Source organism: Mesoplodon densirostris, chromosome 10 (assembly GCF_025265405.1).
Source record: "Mesoplodon densirostris isolate mMesDen1 chromosome 10, mMesDen1 primary haplotype, whole genome shotgun sequence".
Taxonomy (NCBI): domain Eukaryota; kingdom Metazoa; phylum Chordata; class Mammalia; order Artiodactyla; family Ziphiidae; genus Mesoplodon; species Mesoplodon densirostris.
The window spans coordinates 103,894,159-103,915,438 of NC_082670.1; the positions used below are offsets into that span (position 1 = coordinate 103,894,159).

At 44.1% G+C, this 21,280-nt stretch overlaps 1 protein-coding gene and 1 non-coding gene across 2 annotated transcripts in view; both read left to right on the forward strand.

Annotated features, from left to right (window-relative positions):
- SLC6A11 (solute carrier family 6 member 11) overlaps window positions 1-21,280 on the forward strand; it is a 121,864-nt gene that overhangs the window by 90,406 nt on the left and 10,178 nt on the right. The window contains exons 7-9 of the mRNA XM_060109397.1: window positions 1,718-1,821; window positions 7,827-7,951; window positions 19,669-19,781. Coding sequence (XP_059965380.1) covers window positions 1,718-1,821; window positions 7,827-7,951; window positions 19,669-19,781 — 342 coding nt within the window. The remainder of the gene's footprint in view (window positions 1-1,717; window positions 1,822-7,826; window positions 7,952-19,668; window positions 19,782-21,280) is intronic.
- On the forward strand, window positions 10,703-10,811 carry LOC132498095 (U6 spliceosomal RNA). The gene has a single exon (XR_009533707.1). It is a non-coding gene; the product is annotated as a U6 spliceosomal RNA (small nuclear RNA).

Genomic DNA, 21,280 nt, shown 5'->3' on the forward strand with positions numbered 1-21,280 from the left:
TTTTTTTTTTTGCATTGGGCCCTTCCTATCAACATTTAAGCATCCTCAAGTTTCTGCTATTTTTTAAAAAATCCTCCCTAAATTATTTTCTCTCTCACGACCACCCTGTCTCCCAACTCCCCTTTCTTGAAAAAGTTTTTTAACATTCCCTCTTCCCATTTCCTCCTCACCGTGTCTCAGCCCGCTCTGATCTGCTGGCACCCCCTCCACACACACACATACACACACTTCATGAAAGAGCCTTCCCTGCGTTCCTCATTTAGCGCTGAGACACTAAACCCAAAGGCTCTTTGTTAGAGGAAGAAAATGTACCACTTTTTAGGTTGAGAACCAGCACTGTGATCTTCACTTTTAATAAGTATTTCTTGAATGATTTAACAAGCAAGCAAATCCAGGGTAGAGTGACCTGTACTGTGTAATCAAATCCCCAAGAGAGAGGAAGTTAAGATAATTTGCCTGGAAAAGGCTGTGTTCTAGAGGGTTCTTCAAATCTGTAAAGTGCTGCCGCATGGGAGAGGGAGATGTGGCCTGGGTGGCCCCAGAACTAGGAAAACAGGAAGGGAGATTTTCTCTTATTTTAAGAAATGCTCTAATGGTCAGAGTTCTCTAAGGAAAAAGAAAGGGGCTGTGTCAAAAGGTAGGGAGCTCCCCATCACTGGTGGTAGTCAAGCAGAGACTATTCTGTCAAAAATACTCAGAAGAGAGTCCTGTGTTGGGTAGGGGGTTACACCAGAGGTTTTTTGAAATTCTGGGGTTGGTTACACATGTTTCTCTAGAGGTGTGTTTCCTTGGACTTGCATCTGCCACTCCCAGCTGTGTGGTCTTGATCAAGTTGCCCCGTTCTCTAGATGGCACTTGCTTCTCAAGCTTCAGTCTCATCAGCTGCATTTGGGTTTTAGCTATGGATTTTCCTTGGTAGCTTCTAGGAGCAGGGCTCAAAGAGAGCCCAGGGGAGTGTTAGAGAAACCACCATAATTCCTGTTGTGCATGTCAGGCCTTCCACGGCAGGTTTTGTTGGAGGGAAGCTTGGAGACTAAGAAAGTAGTTTCCACATGTATTACATAGGAAGCCCAAATGCACCTCTTTGGAAAGGTGGTAAAGATTTGGTGGGAGGGCCTCCCCCATCTCACTTCCCTGTCCTCTGGCCGAGCGCATGGGGCAGAGTGAGAGAAGCCTCCAGACCTGTAGGAAAAATGGGGTTTCATTGTAACTGGGCCCCATGGTGAATGGTCCCCTGGTCTACATGGTAAATAAGTTCTGTGAGTTCAGAAACACCCGAGAGAGCTTTTCTCGTGGTGGTCTTAATCACAAAGCAGAAAAATCACTTGTTTTGGCTTCAGCAGTCCTGAGAGGGAAGTTTATTTCCCACTTTGCAGTTCAGGAGACTGAGCCTCAGAGAGGTTAAGTAACTCTTCCAAGGTCACACAGCTGAAGCAGAGTCCTAAAACCCAAATTCTTACTATTGGGTGAACTACTGTCCATCAAGTCCAGAAAATTCTGGTTTTAACTAAGGCCGTTTATATTTAATCACCCCAAGAATAGAACTTCTAAAAAAAACACGTTCCTGAGATGAAGACATTTGATTGTCCCTTTGTGAAGTCTTTTTGCAGGTTGGGTGTGGGTGGGGGCTTTCAGAGAACAGGGCCATCCCACCCACCCACCCCCTCACCGCACATCTGACTTCTCTTTCTGCCAACTTCTTTGTGCCTTCCTACAGGTCTGGGTAGATGCTGGGACGCAGATCTTTTTCTCCTATGCCATCTGCCTGGGTTGTCTGACTGCTCTGGGAAGTTATAACGATTATAACAACAACTGCTACAGGTGAGCATTTCCCCAGGCCCTGCCAGCTCTCCACCAAACCGGAGAGCCCTCCATGCTGCCCGGCAAGTTCGCGGTCATCTTCCCACCTTGCAGGTCTGGGTGAGGGAAAGAGGCCTGTCAAGAGAGGGGCGGGGCTTCCCTGGTGGCGCAGTGGTTGAGAGTCCGCCTGCCGATGCAGGGGATACGGGTTCGTGCCCCAGTCTGGGAAGATCCCATATGCCGCGGAGCGGCTGGGCCCGTGAGCCATGGCCGCTGAGCCTGCGCATCCGGAGCCTGTGCTCCGCAACGGGAGAGGCCACAACAGTGAGAGGCCCGCGTACCGCAAAAAAATAAATAAATAAAAAATAAAGAGAGGGACGGCAGGGCACCAGCCATTCCAGGTGGAACTGGAGAGGACCCTGGGCTATTTGTCAGCCTCTCCCCACCCCAGGGTCAAAGAATGGCCCAACAGAGGGGCCAGGAGAATAACAAACATGATCAGAGTGCGTTCCAGGCTGCACAGTGAGTCTACTCCGGGAATGGTATTCAGGCCTCCATCCTACCCTATACAGCAAAGCTTTATCCCAGGATAAGTGATTGGCCCAAGGTTACACAGCTAGTAAGTGGCAATGCTGGGACTTGAACCCAGGTCTTCTGACACGAAGGGCCTTGTTCTGCCTTCTGTTCAGGAATTTCTTTCCTGCTTCTTCACACTGGACTGTAGGGTCCTGTCCAGTCCCACTTGGAATGGCCAGTGCCCTGCTGCCCCTCTCTTGACAGGCCCCCTTCCCTCCCTGGCTTCCTGCAGCTGGCCGCACCCATCGTGGGGAAGGGGCCCCCATGGGGAGGTGAGCCTGAGGCTGTGTGACCCTGGCTGCCTGGTCCTCATGCCTGCAGCCTGGTTTCTACCCTGAGGCTGAGTCCACAGAGGCCCAGGGACTTGGCCAGGGTCACCCAGCAGTGCCTGGCGGAAGTGAACTTTGCACCCTGGTCTCTAACTCCAGGCCAGTGGCCTGTTTGCTGAGGTCGCTGCACCCCTGAATCAGTGCCTGGTCACAGACGGTGAATATGCAGAGATGGCTGGACAGCACATCTCTGCCCCTGAGTTCCAGAGCCCCTCATTCTAATGTAGAAACTTGTGGACTAATGGCAATGAAGCCGTCCCTGAACACGGATTCATTGGAAAAGGAAGGGTTTTTCAGCAAACGATTCTGAGATAGGATAAGTATTTTGGTGGAAGTAATTAGGATAGATCCTCACCTTGCCCCACATATGCACTATAATAAGTGTCAGATTGATTCAACAGTTAAATATTTTTAAAAAGAAAACCATCCTAAAATGAGGAATAAAATATTGTTTTCATAATGGGAAAGGTATGGAAACATCAAAATAATTAAATCAGGAAGGAAGTGACAGATTCATTCACATAAATATCTAGAACTTCTAAATTTCTGGAAAGATACACAGGAAACTATTAAAAAGAGCCACCTCTGAAGAGAGACACAGAAGTCAGAGATAGGGAGACAGGCTTTTTCTACCTATACCTTCCTGTACAATTTAAATGTTTTGTTTTGCCTTGTCTTTACTCTTGAGTACATATTGCTTTTATAATTTTTAAAAAGCCACATTAATACAAATGTTATCTGTATACCTTCTGCATTACATCTCCAAACAAAACATTATGAAGATCATCTACAAAATTAAAGGGCATACTAACAACATATAATATGATACTCAAAGTGTTGGCACCCCTAATATGTAAAGATTACAAACAGGCCCTTATGAAAAACCCTAAAACACCAAGAGAAAAATCAGCAACACACTCTTAAAATAATGAGCTTATTTTCCTTAACTAGCAAATGAGCTGTGGTCTAAAAATGACCCCTGTTTGATGCAGGTGAGGGTACAGTGAGAGGGCCCATGTCACAGTCTGTTGGTGGGATGGGAACTTGGACGTGACAGCCACATCACTTGGTTGTTGTGTGGCTCAAGTGGGAGCATCATTTCAGAGAACTTTTGTCAGTGATGAAGTCCCTCCCGTGTTATCCCCATCTTCGAGGGAGGGAAATTGAGGCTCATGGATGTCATTCCTCCAGCTAGGTGTGGTAGACCTGGACTCTGGCCACGGTCTTCTAATCTCCATCCTACCACTCCACTGCATCCTCCCTGGAAGCTGGCTTTGTGATCGCTTTACCAACCCATTTGTTAAGTCAGCCGTGTGCTGTACGTGTCACTAAGTGTGAGATGCCCAAATCGCTACCTTTGGAGATACACACAGCTCCAGTCTATAGAGACTGCCACTTGGGGAAACCAAGGCAATGAAAGGGGGCAGATCCAACATGCTGGAGGAAAGGCCACAGGGGAAGCCAGCGAGCTCTGCTGTCCCTGGGCTGTTAGGCAGTGAAGTCATTGGGTGCTGTTGGACAGAGGGATGTTAGAGAGGTGGGAGGTCAGACCAGTTTGTCCAGAAGAGCCTTTCATCCTTCAAGGCATTCACGGGAGGTGGGTCTGGGGGATGAGATGTAGCACACTGTCAGCCACGATACAAAATAGAACCACGGGTAAGAAGAGAAGGGCGCAGGCACAGGGAGAGCAGCGGGCAGACCTCTGGTCCAGGTTGAGTGTGACACCCTCCGGATGCTGGAGAGGGATGCTGTCTGCATACAGCTGTCAGCACATCAGCAGCCAGCATCCAGTGCGGGCGCTCTGTGCTGGGCGTTGCGGAAATCTCTAGGTCACTGTCCATCACCTCCAGCTCGGCCGCCAGCTCCATGAGGACACAGTCTGGGTCCTCTTGTTCACCACCATTCCTCAAGCCTAGGAGAACACTGGCTGAAGTGTAAGGAAGCAAGGAAGGAGCCACACCATTATACAGATGAGGAAACTGAGGCCGGGGGTAGGCCACTTGCTCGATGGAACGTGGCTTTGAACCTGGCCTTTCTGGCTCCTGCACCCCTATCCCTCACTCCCAGGCCTGGCCAGTTCTTCCCCAACTACTACAGTCAACAAGGATTTGGCCGAGAATGCCTCGTTATCAGGCTGTGTCTCAGGGCAGTGGCAATGGCAACTTTCTTCCTCGCCAAGCACGTGGGTGAAATATGCTGACTGCCCCAGATCCCTTCTGCTTTCCTCTCCAACAGGCAGTTTTTTTCCCCTCCTGTCAGTAGCAGAAAGCAAATCCCCTAGGTGACATTGCAAAATCTGAGGGCTCCTTTTATTTCTGTTTCCAAATTGTTCCCTGAGCAGATCTTCCCAACTCAGAGGGAGTAGATTAATACCCTCTCTTCCGACAGCATAATAGCTTCTGGAGGTCTTCAAAGCCCAGCTCAGCTCCTGCCAACTTCAAAGCACTTCTTACGTATCTTTTCACCTAGAAAGTGCCCTGTGGGGAAGGAATTAGAAGGATGGAGATGGAGCAAACCAGGCGGGTAAAATCCTCACTTCAGAACACAGGCCGCTAAGCTCTCTCTGCTTGGAGGTTGGGGTGCTCCGAGGAAGGGGGTGCAGGGCACAGGACTGGAAGCACCTCGGGTCTGCTCAGAGCTTCTGTCCCTCTGTGATGTGAGGACATCACTCAGGGTTGGGGACGGGGGTGGGGAACCTTGCAATAAGGGACATCTGTTTTCAACAGCCACATGGACACCCAAAGATTGTTTTCCAAAAGTCAGGATTTAGAAGTCTGAATTCTTAGGGAGCATTGTTACTGTGTAGCTCCTAGAAAAAGAGTGGGCTTTGGTGTTTGAGACAACTAGATTCACATCCCAGCTTCCCCGGCAGATGACAAAAGAGTTTGAGTGTGTGACTATCCTCCCTGGGCCTCGGGATTCAGTGACAATATTCAACACTGCAGGTCCAAAAAACACAGGAGAATTCCAGAATGGAGAGGCTGTGGAGAAAACACTTTGCTCACCAGTGCTGCCTTGTTTTGCACTGTTGGATAAGTCAAGGGCCAGAAACAGGCATGCAGGGCAGATTTACCCCAGCCTTAGGAATAACTTTGCCCTCCTGGGCTGAGCTGAATTTCCCTTAGAGAGGAGGTGATCAGTCTTGCAGATAAAGTCTCCAGGCCTGCCAGCCCAGCCTCTGTCCACAGTGCCTGAAGAGTTCTGTAAAGGGACCTGTATCAGTCACTCACTGCCACAAGAATGCTGTGTAACAAGCAGCCCCAGAACTCAGTAGCTTACCACAACAAGCATTTGCTTTTATTGCTCACCAGTCTGCTGGTCAGTTGGGGACTCTCTCCTTCAGGCTGTGGGTTGGGCAGGTTTGGCTCCAGGGTCCAGGCCAGGCTCAAGCCTGCTCCATGTGTACATTCTGGGGTCCAGGCTGCAGGGACAGCAGCTCCCCTGGAAAAGTCCTTCTCATGGCACATCACAGAAAGGATAAAGGACAAGACCAATTGCACAAGCACATCTCAAGCCTCTGCTTGTGTCACACCTGCTGATAGCTCATTGGCCACAGCAAGTCACATGGCAAAGCCCAAAGTCATTGGGGCAGGGAAATATACTCTTCTACCCCAAGGAAGAAGGTATGAAAGTGACCATTTGCTGAAAAATGACTTAATCACAAGCCCCAAGAGACCCTCTTATCCAAGCCACCTTGTCATATAGCTGGTAAGGTCAGGCCCAGAGAGAAGGAATTGCAAGGGGAATTGGAACCCAAGGCTCCTGACCCCCAGTCTAATGCTCTTTCCACCATGCCCTTGATTCCCAGGGTCAGTGCAATGCAACTGGGGGTCACAGTCACCAACATCAGTGTAACCTTTGGTTGCATTACACAAAGTATGGTGTCAGGAGAAGAGGAGGTGAGAGTCCTGCTCTCTTCTTGAGTGTAGTGCTCAGTCCTGGATGTGACATTGGAAAAGGGTCTGGACAAGCTGGAGTGAATTTCAGATCACAAGCAGGATGAGGAACACTGATAAGGGAACTGGGAGGTCTAAATGAGCGAGCTAAAACCTCAAGGGGATCTGAAGGGGATATCTTCAGATCTTTAGGCTGTTTGTGAGGGTTGAACCTCCCCAGAGGAGGTGGATTTGGGTCGAACACAGCATGAGGAAGTTCTTACACTGTGAGCGGCAAGAGCGATCCGGGCAGCAAAGCACCACGGAGCGAGGTGACTGGTCCTGCTTGCTAGGGTGGGAGCAGAGGCCAGCTCGCCACCATTGCAGGGATGCTCCAGGCTGGTCATGCTTCAGGGAGGAGATTGGACAGAACACCCAGAGCCCCTCCCTTTGAAGTGGAGCATCACAGGTGTTGTAAGCCCGATTCCTATGTGCACGCTCTGTGGCGGCTGAGATCCTGAGAGGCTGATTCCCTGACCCATCTGCATGAGGATGCACAGCCCGAGGTTGAAGGGACCTGGATGTGAGGGTTCCATCTTCTTCATCTTGGCAAAGCCCTGTCATTTGTAGTCTGAAATCTCCTGGGTCACGGCTTTATGCTGCTGCTTCTTTGCTGTGAGCCCTTCCCAAGAGCAGGGAGCAGTCACTGCTCTGGTGAAGCCCCCATGAGGAGTCTGGCCTGGGAGGGGCTGCCCCTCGCAGCAGAAGAGCAGAGGCTTGCAGTGAGGTCTGGAAGATGCCACTCTGGTAAAGAGCTGGGCCAGGAGGGGTGTCTCTCCCAAGGCTGCTCCGCTGTCGGGGAAGCAGTCCTTTCTCTCAGAGGCTTATATCCTCATGTTTTGAGCTCCTAGAAAATCAATCCTCTCTTGCTTCCCTTGGTTTTCTCTCCTACCAGGAATTTGGAGGAGCAATGGTTTGTCTCCAAGTCTTTCCTCACCGGTTGTGCATTTTCCCACTTACCACCTTCCCTTCCTTCCCACCCCGTCTCCATGCTTCTGGTCTGTGACCTACCTTACCTTCTAGAAATGCAGGAGAAGCTGTGTGACCGTGGGCCAGCCACCTACCCTCTCTGAACCACGAGGGCTTCCTCAGGCAGTAGGACAGCCATGGTGCTCAGACAGAATGTTCCAGTACTGCACTGGTTTCACCCGCCCTGACCCAAGCTTCTCTCGCTGCTTCCCCACAGGGACTGCATCATGCTCTGTTGCCTGAACAGTGGCACCAGCTTCCTGGCCGGGTTTGCCATCTTCTCAGTCCTGGGCTTCATGGCATATGAGCAAGGGGTGCCCATCGCCGAGGTAGCAGAGTCAGGTAAGTTTGCCAAAGAGAAACTATGATCTTCCTCCTCAACTCGCTCTTCTCCTGTGCTCAGGGCTCAGGAGGGGGCCCACTGTCTATCCACACACCAGGCTCCTGGGAGGGAGCCACCAGCCCAGAGAACTGTCACCTGGTCGACCACAGGAGCTTTCACTGGCCTCCCTGTCTCCCCTATTGTCCACTCTGTTCCATGCACCTCTGACCCTGCAGAGTGATTTTTTTTTTCAAAACGCAAACCTGGACATGTCCTTCCCTGACGAACAGCCTGTTTTGGCTTCTCCTAGGGCTGACCTCTGAGTGTGGCCCCCAAGGCCCTGCACTGCCCAGCTCCTGCGGTCTCACCCTCCAGCTCACTCCCCTGTGCTCACTCTGCCCCACCACACTGTGGTCTGCTTTCACTTCTGCCACATCACTCTCCCTCCCTGCCACCCCAGGGCCTTTGCACATGCTGTTCCCTCTGCTTGGAGGACCTCTTTCCCTTTCCTTGTTCTAGATGTAGAATCACCACGAGTGTGACATTCTTAGTGTAAGATGACATGTGTTTGTATCAAACACACCACAGGTAGGGTTATTGCTGCTAAGGTAATTGTGCAAAATGGTGAATAACTCTCCCCTTGATTTACATTTTTTTGAATTCTGAGAAAATTAAATGTATAGTTAAAAGTACAAAAATAGTTTGCACTTACATAACAGAGTTAGCCTCTCACCTCCAATACATCTAAATAGGTTTTTCACCTGCAAAATGTCTGGTAGGACAGTTAGTCAGGAGCGTCACAGGGGGCCCAGCCTCCCTGGCCTCCATCTACTCAGTGCTAGTCATGCCCTCCATTTTTTACGACACACCCCTGGGGCTGCATTCCCTCCACTGAGTACCCCAGTCTAGGGTGTGGCTGCTTTTGCCTGGCGCGCACAGAGAGGGAAACACCCCTCTGACCCACCAAGCTGGGCAGGGTGGTAGATGTGGACGCTGGAGCAGGAAGCTGGTTGCCAAGCTCTGCTTCATGACCACTCGGGCTCTACCTTCCTCTGCAGGGTGTCTGTCAGAGGGACAAGCAGTCCCTGCTGAAATCAGGGGGCCAGAGCTGGACCAGAGGATATTAATATGATCGAAGCTCTCAATCATCGAGCGCCTGCTCTGGGCAGGAACTGTCTCATATGATCCTCGACTCAGCCCTCCGAGGTGGCAGTTTTGCTACCCCCATTTTACAGATGAGAAAGCTGAGGCTCAGAGACGTGCCCTCACTTATCCAAGGTCACACAGACTGGAAAGAACAGGGCTAGATTTAATCCAGGCCATGCTCTCACTACTCCATCCCGTTGCCCACTGGGGGCAGGCACCTGGCACTTCACAAAATATTCATGTTCCTCCCTCGCATTAAACCACGGGGCAGCCCTGTGAGGAGGCAGCATTACCTTCTCTGAGGGACCTTTGCCCTCTCTGAGAATCTGCTTCCTCCTCTATAAAATGAACGAACTAACTCCCACCTCAGGTGTTGAGTGCTATAGGATATCTACAGCACTATTGTTATTCTTTTTATTGTTATTTCCATTTTACAGATGAAGCTCAGAGAAGAGTCATGGATAGAAAGCAAAAGAGCCAACTAAAAATAAATTATATTGTTTTTTTTTTCTTATTTCAAATTGAAAGCACATTCACTGTAGAAAAATACTGAAATATTGACAAAGGAAAGTTTCTGATCTGAATCTCACTACACTTTGGGGTTCTCCTGCCAGGATTTTCCATACATACATAGCTATATCTATATTAATGAAAACTAGATCATATTAGGTTGCATTTTTCAATTCACAATAAAGCATGAGAACTTTCTGCCACAGTAAATAAAGATCTCAATTATGAGTTTTAATGGCTGTGTGGTATTCCACTGAATGGATGTACCGTAATTGATTTACTGTGTCTCACTTGTCAGGCCCTGGGGTGGTTGTTCATATACTACCTCATGAAATGCTCATAGCACCTCTGCAAGGCATGCTTTATCAAGGCCTGCATTTGTGGCTGTGAAGAATGTGCCCTGCACAACTCCAGGGGGTGTCATTCATATAGACAGCAGTCCTGGGCTTTATACTGCCCATTACAGACGAGGACTCTGTAACGTTGAGCAGGAAGTGGTTCCCCTAAGGCCACACAGCCCATAGGTGGTACAGCCTGCCTCTAGCCTCTTCTGCTTCACCCTCCTGTGTCACTCCTGGTGCCAAGCAGGTTAGCCTGCTCTATGGTTAGGGGTGTGAATCAGACCAAGATCCCCTTTAGGAGTTCCCGCCATTTGGATAAATTGCATGTTGCAAGTATGTAGCCCCATCACCCTTCTCAGCAGGTTCTTACAAGGAAACTTACAACTTTAAATACCTAATTAGAAGGAAGGGTTTTTTTTTTTTAACATCTTTATTGGAGTATAATTGCTTGTGTTAGTTGTGTTAGTTTCTGTATAACAAAGTGAATCAACTATATGCATACATATATCCCCATATCCCCTCCCTCTTGCATCTCCCTCCCACCCTCCCTATCCCACCCCTCTAGGTGGTCACAAAGCACTGAGCTGATCTCCCTGTGCTCTGCAGCTGCTTCCCAGTAGCTATCTATTTTACATTTGGTAGTGTATATATGTCAATGCCACTCTCTCACTAGAAAGAAGGGTTTAAAGTAAAAAATTAAAGTTTTTATCGGAAGAAGCTGGAAAAAAAGTACAAATTAAACCCAGAGTAAATAGAAACAAAGAGATAATAAAGGTGTGCTAGGTTCGGCAACACATATACTAAAATTGAAACAATACAGGGAAGATTAGCATGGCCCCTGCGCAAGGATGACACGCAAATTCGTGAAGAGTTCCATATTTTAAAAATAAATAAATAATAAAGTTAAGACATAAAAACAACAGAGAAAATTTTCAAAGCCAAAATTTGGTATTAGAAAAGGTAGCAAAATTTATAACACCCTGGCAAGACTAATTAAGGAAAAAAATGGGAGAAAACACAAATTACTGATATCAGGAATGAAAGCAGGGATATGGCTACAGATACTATAGACATTAAAAATGAGAATAAGGAAATATCATGAACAACTTCAAGCAAATATACTTGATAATGTAAATTAAATGGACAGATTCCTAAAAATCCATAATTTACTTAAACTGAGTCAAGAAGAAATAGAAAAACTAAATGGCTCTATATTTTGAAAAGAAATTGAATTCATTGTCAAAAATCTTTCTACCAAGAAGACTCCAAGCCCTGCTGGAGTCTTAAATAAGAAATAATATCACTCTTACACAAACTCTTTTAAAAATTAGAGGAAGTAAGAGTATCTGAGGACGGCAGCTGTATAGCTACATATATCCCCATTTTTTTCCCCAAAAAAAGAAAAAAACAAGAAGGGAAAAGTATATTCTACAGAAAACTATGCCCCCTGCATAATCTGAAGCAGAAAATGTTGAAGATGCAGATAACTGTAACAGAAAGAAAAATCACCAATCCCAGTTCACAATCTCCACCGCAAAGGCAAACCAAGAAAAACCGTGGGACAGACAGAAGATAGAGGCTAGTGAAAGACCCTAAGAGTGATTTGGAGCAACCACCAGAAAGATTAAATCTACTCTAAACCTGAATATACTGGAAAGGATCCAGACAGATCCCTTAGCAGGGACTACAGAGAAGGGATTCAATGTAGGTGTGACTTCAAGGGGCACGGGCCATTTAAAGGGACAGGAACATTTTAAAGGAGGTACCATTTAAAACACAAAGCTTCTTGGGGAGAAAAAAGGCAAAAAGAAAGGAAAAACACCCTTTTACAATGATATGGTGAAGGGAAACCAAGAAAAGGGGATAAAATGTAAATACCTGCAAAACAAAACAGAACCATAAAGTCAGGGTGTGAAAATGGGAGCTCACCCTTCCCCCATCACCAGAACAAAAGGCTGCTAATGTGCCTGGACTTTGCAATACTGGCAGAAGAGGGCACTATTAAGCTCGGACTATTGTAAAATACCCAAGAACACGAACAAGAGAAAAGTCAAGTCCCTGCAGAACTACTATAGAAGATCAGGAGTAGAAAGTTCCCACGTATCTATGAAGAACCACACTGTGCCTCTGAAAACCAACCATGAAGTAGAAGAAAATTTTAAGTCAACAATCCAAACAGAATTAAATATACTTAAACAAGCATCTGAGGATGTGAAAAAACTCTTTGAACCAGAAATTTTAACAAATGCATGAGGGGGAAAGCAGGAATGAATGAAAAGGGAGTTGATTTAAATCAGGGAAAAAATGAGAAAAAAGGAAAGATATTGTTATCTCAGAAATGAAGAATAAATTGCAAAGTATCAAATGGAGAATAGTCTCAATAAAAGGCATTTTTAAAAGGAAGGAAAACAACCAAGTGAATGAAAATGACATAAAGAAGTAAAAATGATCCCTCCAAAAAAGTAGAGGGAAGACCAGCAAAGAAGGAAATATTCGTATTATCAGAGCCCCCTAAAGAAAAATAAATAAATAAAACAATGGAACAGAGGTAATATTTAAAACTATAATCCAAGAAAACTTTTTAGAAACAGAAAAAGAGCTGAATATACACATTGAAAGGACTCCTTGGGAACTAGGAAAAATTAACCCAGGGTGATCAACTCCAAGACATCTTAGTAAAGATACTAGATTTCAAAGATAAAGATAAAATCCTCAAGCCTTCCAGGCAAAAAAAGATCAAATAACTTATAACAGCAAAAGTATTAAACTAGCATCATACTTTTCAAAACTAACATACAAGACAGCTATGGGGCAGCATTTTTTAAAAATTCACACAAAGAAGTGTGAACCAAAGATTTGATATCCGGCCATGTCTTCAGATGTGAAGGCTATAGAAAAAACATTTTCAATATACAAGAACTTCGAGACTTATACAATCTTCAGCCCTTTGGAAGAATCTGCCAGAGGGTGAACTTCATCCAACGCATTAAGGACTGGGGAAACTTCAGAAAAAGGACTGATGGCAAGCACTTAAAATATATATAAGTATACATATAAGACCAAAACAAAGGTGGGGAAAAAGATAGAGGACTAATGTAGAAATATGCTACATACTGTTACAAAGTAGAAATCATTAACCAAAAAATAGAGGAGGCAAGAGAAAATATCAATAGGAAAAGCTCACTGATGTATGAGCAATAGGTGATAGTAAAGGATACTGGGGGTGAAACCTGGAAAGCCGGATAGTAAAGATTTACATAAGAGAACAAGGGCCTAAGAGCATTTTAAAAAGGTACAAGTATAAAAGTAACCACTAGTATAAAAGCATAAACCTTCCTAAATACCAAAATAATAATAATAATAAAAGTATAAAAAAAGAACGAAGAATACACAACTCAGAGAGATACATATAAAAATATACATAATTATAAAACATATTATCAGTTAAGACCAAATAGATCAATCATATCAATAAATGTGAATGACCTTAACTATTAAAAGAAAAAGATTTTCAATTTGGCTCACAAAATAAGACCTATGCACAGGCATACTTTGTTTTATTGTGCTTTGCAGATACTGCATTTTTTACAAATTAATGCTTTGTGGCAACCCTGCATACCCCGTTTACTGCGGATAAAATGCTGTCAAATAGCACGGAATGCTACAGAGAAATCGCTCTGGAAGAGAAGAGTCAACCGATGCCTCAAACTTTACTGTCGTCTTATTTTAAGACATTGCCACGGCGACCCCAGCCTTCAGCATCCACCACCTGATCAGTCAGCAGCCATCCACATTGCGGCAAGACCCTCCACCAGCGAAAAAATTGTGACTCACTGAAGGCTCAGATGATGGTTAGCATTTTTAGTAATCACGTATATTTTAATGAAGTTATTGTTTTTTTAGACATAATGGTATTGTACACTTAGTAGACTACAGTGTAGTGTAAACATAACTTTTACATTTGCTGGGAAACCAAACAAATTCATGGGACTCGCTCTATTGTGATATTCACTTTGTTGTGGTGGTCTGGAACTGAGCCTGCAGCATCTCTTGAGGTATGCCTGTATGTGCTGTACATAAGAGACACATCTAAAGCAAAATGATTCACAAAGCCTAAAAATAAAGGGATAGATGATGATAACAAGTCTGATACCAGACAAAGTAGCATTCAAGCCCAAATGCATTAAGCATGACAAAGGGATGCTTTTTAATGTTAAAAGCCACAATTCACAATGAAGATATAACACACACAAAAATGTATGCACTAAATAACACAGCAATAATCTTTATGAAGCAAAAACTGCAGGAGATGAAAGAAGACAGAGACAGAAATAAACTAACAAGAAGAGAAAACTTTACTAAACACATTTATCAATAAAAGTGAAAGAATGAAAATAAATTAATTACATCCCCTGTTTAGAAAAATAAGAAAAACAACGACAAAATGAACTAAAAGAAGGCACAAGGAAGGAAATAATAAAGATAAAAGCAGAAAGTAGTGAAGTAGAAAATAGAAAAATAGTAGATCTGGTTTTTTAAAAATAATAAATTAAGCAACCTAAATGTCCATCAACAGAGGAATGGATAAAGAAGATGTGGTACATACATACAATGGAATATTACTCAGCCATAAAAACGAATGAAATAATGCCATTTGCAGCAACATGGATGGACCTAGAGATTGTCATACTGAATGAAGTAAGTCAGACGAAGAAAGACAAATATCATATGATACTGCTTATATGTGGAATCTGAAAAAAGGGTACAAATGAACTTACCTACAAAACAGAAATTGAGTTACAGGTATACAAAACAAACTTATGGTTACCAGGGAATCAGGGGGTAGGGATAAATTGGGATATTGGGATTGACATATACACACTATTATATAAAATAGATACCTAATAAGGACCTACTGTATAGCACAGGGAACTCTACTCAATACTCTGTAATGGCCTATTTGAGAGAAGAATCAAAAAAGAGTGGATTTATGTATCAATATATGTATAACTGATTCACTTTGCTGTATACCTGAAACTAACACAACATTGTAAATCAACTATACTCTAATAAAAGTTAAAATAATAATAAATTAAAATTCTAGGTTTTTAGAAATAAAAATAGGCAAATCACCAGATGATCAAGAAAAAAACAGTGGAGGGAGAACATGCAAATAGAAAAATTAGAAATGACAAAGGGGAAATAACCACTGAAGCAGAAGACATTTTTAAAAATCATAAGAGATTATTTTGCAATCCTCTTTGCATATAAATTTGAAAACCTAGATGAAATGAATATTTTCCTAGGGAGATAGAGATTGCTAAAATTGACCCCATTTGATTTAGAAAGCTTAAACAGGCCAATTTCCATAGAAGAGATAGACAAAGTTATTGAGGAACTACCCCACAAAAAAACAACAGGCCCAGATGGTTTCTCAGAAGAATTCTACCAAACCTTTGGAACCAGCTAGGCCCAGTGCTGTATAAATTATTCCAGAGCATTGAAAGGGGAGGAAACTTTCCTAACTCATTATATGAAAAGTAGAATATTGATACCTAAACCAAATAGACAATGCAAAGAAAGAAAACTACAGATTAGTATCACTCATGTGTAGTGATGCAGAAATACTAAATAAAATATTAGCAAACTCAAATCCAAAATATTAGAATCCAAAATCACATTAAGAAGGTAGTATACCATGTCCAAGTAGGATTTATTACAGGAGTAATGTAAGGTTGATTTAACACTAAGAAAGCCATTAATGTCACACACTATATTAATAGCCCAAATAAAATAAATCATAAAATTATCTCCATAGATACTGAAAAAGTCTTTGAAAAATTCAACATTTATTCACTATAAAAAAATCAAGTAAATGGAAATTGAAGCATATTTTTTAAATAGGTATGCATATCAAAGTTTAAAAAGCAAGTATCTATGATATTCCACCATCATGTAATAAAGAAGGAGATAAAAGAAAATATGTCTGTGTGTTTGTGTAAAAATAAACAGAAAATAAATACATAGAACGGAGAAAACTTATTAAGTTTATCAATAATTAATTGTTTATTAATAATTAAAAATTGTTAATATTAATTAATCTTTTAATATAATTATTAATATTTAATTAATTATTAAATGTTAATTATTAATAATAAACTTGTTTATTTATTTAAAAATAAATAGGAGAAACTAGAAAAGAAAGAGCATGGTTACCTGAAGGGGTGGGTAGAAAAGGGATAGAAAAAGGGGAAAAATAAGAAGGAAGGATTAGAGGGAAGCACCCCTTCCCTGAGTATATATCCTTATTAGTTCCGACTCTTAGAGTCACAGTAATATTTCACATACCACCCAAAATAAATAGTTGCCTTTTGTGGGTGGAACCAAAATGTAATACAAATAGTGACCAACGAACTTAACTATATTACAAACAAACAATGCAACCATACTTAAGAGAATGGGGAAGAAAATAGCTAACATAAGTGAATTTCAGGAAGCAGCATGTTGACTGGAAACTGTAAGGCTAAAAAAAATTACTGAACCCTTGTTGGTAAAAGGAAATGGGTTAGCAATTCTAAACTATTACATGGGTATGTTAGGATTGAACAAACGAGTCAATATAGATAATTGGAGGCAGATTTTTCACTGCCTGAAAAAGAAGTTACAAATAAGGAAAGTAAAGAAGCTAGAATGAACTGTATTAGAATTGGAGGTATAAGTATGGACTTATGGTTTTAATATTTATACAGGTAGATATAGACACATAGCGTGTATGTTTGTGTGGGTAAATATATGTATACATGTCTCCTAGCTTTGTGTGCTGAGAGGGTCTGTGAACAATGATACTCCAGTAGCAATGAGCATACCTAGTGGTCAGATCTTGGTTTCTAAATGCCATTTAGAAAGGAACCAGAGCCCCTTGGAGAAGCAATTGATTTGAGTGCTGGGGAAGGACAAGATGAAGTTGGAACATATTATGGTGCCCCTAAAATAAGAAAGTACTCAGAAGAATACTGGAGGTATGTCAAAAAGACACAGGAATCAATCTGAAGAAGTTCCCAATGGCCAAACCAGGGATAATTTGAATAGCAAAATATATAATGATAGTATTGGATTATGACCCCTAGAATAAACTAAGTACCCAGGAGTCCATACCTGAGATTAATAAAAATTGAATAAATAAGTGGGTGTGACAGGGCAGCTCTTTCTTACAGGAAAATTCTAATTAGTAAATATAGAAGGAATGAAGAAAATATAAACCCATTAGGCAAACACCATAGGGATAATTGTTGCAGGCAAGATCCACCAATGGATGATAAAATCAATGGGTAAAGGTTTGACCTGAAAGAGGATATTTTCATGATCTCAAAGTATCCTCCCCAAGATGGTTACCAATTACAAAGGGAAACATGGTAACTTTATAGTGGAGAAAACTGGCATTCACCAACTTACCCAAATGATCAAGGTATACATCTCCTGTACTAAGTTTTACTGACATCCTGTGTCCCCTTATATGATAAACTGAGAAAGACACAGTATCACTTCTATAGTTTTCTTGCCAGAAATATGCATAATCTCAGTTTAATAATGAACATCAGACAAACTCACATTGAGGAGCATTCTGCAAAATAATGACCAGTACTCATCAAAAGATCATGAAAGACAGGAAAGGGCTGAGGAACTGTCACAGGATGGAGGAGACTAAAGACAGACAGCCATGAAGTGCAAAGTGGAATCCTGAATTGGATACTGGGACAGAATAAAGGACATAAGGAAAAAAACTGATGGAATATGAGTAAAGTCTGTAGCTTAATTAATAGTATTGTACCAATGTTAATTTCCTAGCTATTAAATATTAAATGCTTTACCCTAAAATCTGAAACAAAGCAAAGATGTATGCTGTCTCCACTTCTATTCCATATAATACTGGAGTTCCTAGAGAGTGTGATAAGGCAAGAAAAATAAATTAAAAAGATTAAGATTGGAAAGGAAGAATAAAACCTGTCTTCATTCATAAACATCATGATTGACCACATAGAGAAGGCCTAAGAAACCTACAGAAAAAAATTACTAAGTGAATTTAGTAAGGTCTTTTAGTAAGGATATTTAGTAAGGATATTTAGTAAGGATAAAAAGATAATAAACAAAAATCTACTGTATCGTGTATATGCTAGCAACAAACAATTGGAAAATTTAAAACTTCTGATTTTCACAAGACACAATTAAAAAAATGAAAAGGCAAGCCAACATCAGGGACTTCCCTGGTGGTCTAGTGGGTAAGACTCCACATTCCCAATGCAGGGGGCCTGGTTTGATCCCTGGTCAGGGAACCAGATCCCATGTGCATGCCACAACTAAAAGTTCGCATGCCACAACTAAGAAGCCCATATGCCGCAACTAAGACATCCACATGCCGCAACTAAGAAGTCTGCATTGCTGCAACTAAAAGATCCCACATGCCGCAATGAAGGTCCTGCGTGCCACAACTAAGACCCAGCACTGCATGCGTGCATTCATAAATAAATAAATAAATAAATAAACAAATAAATAAATAAAATCAAGTGTTGACAAGGATGTGGAGCCACTGGAACTCTCAAACATTGCTGGTAGGAATGTAAAATGGCACAGTTAACTTCGGAAGTCAGTTGGGCATTTCTTAGAAAGTTAAACATAAAATTGCCATCTGACCTGGTAATTCCAGGTAGAATGGATAAAGCTAATCTAAGTGAAAAAATATCATATCAGTGGTTGACCAGGGCAAAGACAGGGAATGAGGGTGGAGAGACTGCAGAGGGGCCCCGGGGGATGATGGAAGTATTCTATATCTTGATTGCAGTGGTGGGTATCTGGGCGTATCCACTTTTCAAAACTCATTGAACTGTACACTTAAAATGAATGCTTATTATAGGTAAATTAGACTTTAACAAGGCTGTTTCTAAGGTAGAAAACAATCAGAATGAATGTTTTTTGAACATTTACCTTTTTAAATGCTTTCCATATTCTGTATCGTCCCACTGAATCCCCCAAACCACCCTATTAGGTAGGGCTACATTGTTCCCATTTTCTAGCTGAGGAGACAGAGGTAGAACTTACGGTAAAAAATGAGGATCTGAACCCTTGACCACTGTGCTACAGGGCTAGAACATCACAATCTCGCCCTTGACATTAATAAAGCTTATCCTGAGGATGTGCTAACAAGCCCACTACTGGGAGCAGCTAAGAGAAGTGAGTGTGGATCTGGGAAATGAGAGGAGACGCCCAAAGGAAGAGGTGGCCTGGGGGGACCAGCATTTGTCCAAGCCTGGACTTCTAAATACTTACATAGGAATCATTGGGTGCCTGGTCCTTGCCTCACCCTAGACCGACTGAATTAGAATCCCTGGGGTGGGCCTGAGAGCCTGCATTTTAATAAGAATGTCCCCCTCCTAGCCCCACCTACCCCAGTAGGAAGAGTAGAGACAGGTCTGTGCAGAGGAAGGTCTGGGTGTCAGACCAACCTGGGCTTGAATCTGACCCTTCCAGACCCTTGCTTCCCTCTCTCTGCCTCAGCTTGCTCATCTGTACAATGGGCATCATAATAGTACCAATAGCATGAGGTGGCTGGGAGATTTATGTGATTTGAGTGAGAATTAGGCACAGCACCTGGCACAGAGGAAGCACTCAATACATGTTGGATTAAAATAACAATTGAATGCGGCATTGGACTCCACTCAGCACCTTTCTCTCTCCTTCCTCTCCAGGGCCCGGCCTGGCCTTTATCGCTTACCCCAAGGCCGTCACCATGATTCCCCTCTCCCCACTGTGGGCCACCTTGTTCTTCATGATGCTCATCTTCCTGGGCCTGGACAGCCAGGTAAGAGGGGAGTCCAGGCTGGAAGGGGCAGGGAGCCAGGTATATTGCTCTCCAGAACAGCTCTGAGACCTACACACCACGTCCTGGTCCTTGTCGTCAGAACCACCCAGACCCTGGAGGACACGGAGATGTGGAAGAGCATCTTCTTCCTTCCTTTATCTCTGGATTGGGGCCCCATGTCATGCCGCTGGCAGCCACATGGGTCCTCGGTACCACCACCAGCTACCGCTGCCCCGACATTCCACCTGCCTGCCTCTCTTCTCACTGTGGGCTTCTCCCGACCCACCCTCCACTTGGCAGCCCGCCTTCCTCCGTGAAGGCTGTAGAGTTAGAACTAGCAATTTATCTGTGCACGTTTTCCTTTCTCTCCACACGAACACGTGCACTTACACCTTCTCACACTGTAAAACCCACCCAGCCCGCCCTCCCACCCTCCTCCAATCCTCTCCTTGGTTTTCCTGCCAGAAACCTGTGGCCTCCAGTCTCTCTTCTGTCCCAGAATCTGCCCCTTGCCCTGCTGCTCCATCGTGGCTGGGTTTCCTAAGAGCCCCAGAGAAGATTTTCCAGCCAAAGCCTGGTGCTCCGCTCTCAGACAGGGGTCCCTTGGCGAGGTGCTGCCCACCCCCCTACCTGTGACCTTGTGCGAGTCACTTAGCACCCAAACCTGGTGGCTGGTGCGTCTGTCTATTCAGCCAAGTCCTATTTCTTCCCCTGGATGGTTTCTCAGAAACTGCTAAGCCGAGCTGCGGAAGCACCGGGTGTTTTTGCTGATAATCATCCCATCCATTGTTGCGGGCAGAGGCCACAGGAGGGATTGGCAGCTTGTGTGACAGTGACAGGCCTGCCTCCGCACGGGGTGTGGGGTCTGGGCCTCGGCTCTGTGAATCCCTGGGCAGAGCCAGGCCAGCATTAGGACAGAGACACTTGGTTGGCAAAGGGGAACGGGGGGCCCAGAGGTCTGGCCTGGATGGCTGCTCTGCTCACCCCCAGGTGTAAATGGAATGGGCTTTGTGCCTGGGCTGTGTCCTCAGTTCTCAGTCATGATAACGACATGGGCTGGGGGTCCCCTTTTGTTATCCTCATTTTGCAGAGGAAGAAACTGAGGCCCAGAAATGCTGAGTGACTTGCTGGGACATGCACCCAGGTCTGTGTGCTTCTTAGCCCACCTGCTCTGATGTCACTTCAGTTTAGGTGCTGGATCAACAAGCTCCCTGGAATCTCCTTCCTTCCCTGGGGACCCTGGAGAAAGGATGAGCACGGCCAGCCTTGCTGCAGAGCCAGGGCAGCCTGGAGGCTAGGAGTCCAGGTGTTGAAGCCAGACAGGGCTGGGATTGAGTCCCAGCTGCACGACTCTGGCCAGCTGTGTGACTCTGGGCTAGTCACCTCACCTCTCTGTGCTACAGTCCCTTTGCACAATAAGGATAGAAATCCGTACCCTAAGGAGGTGGACATGAACCAGAAAGGATTTGGAGCCAAAGAATGGCTCCAGGGAAGTGGGG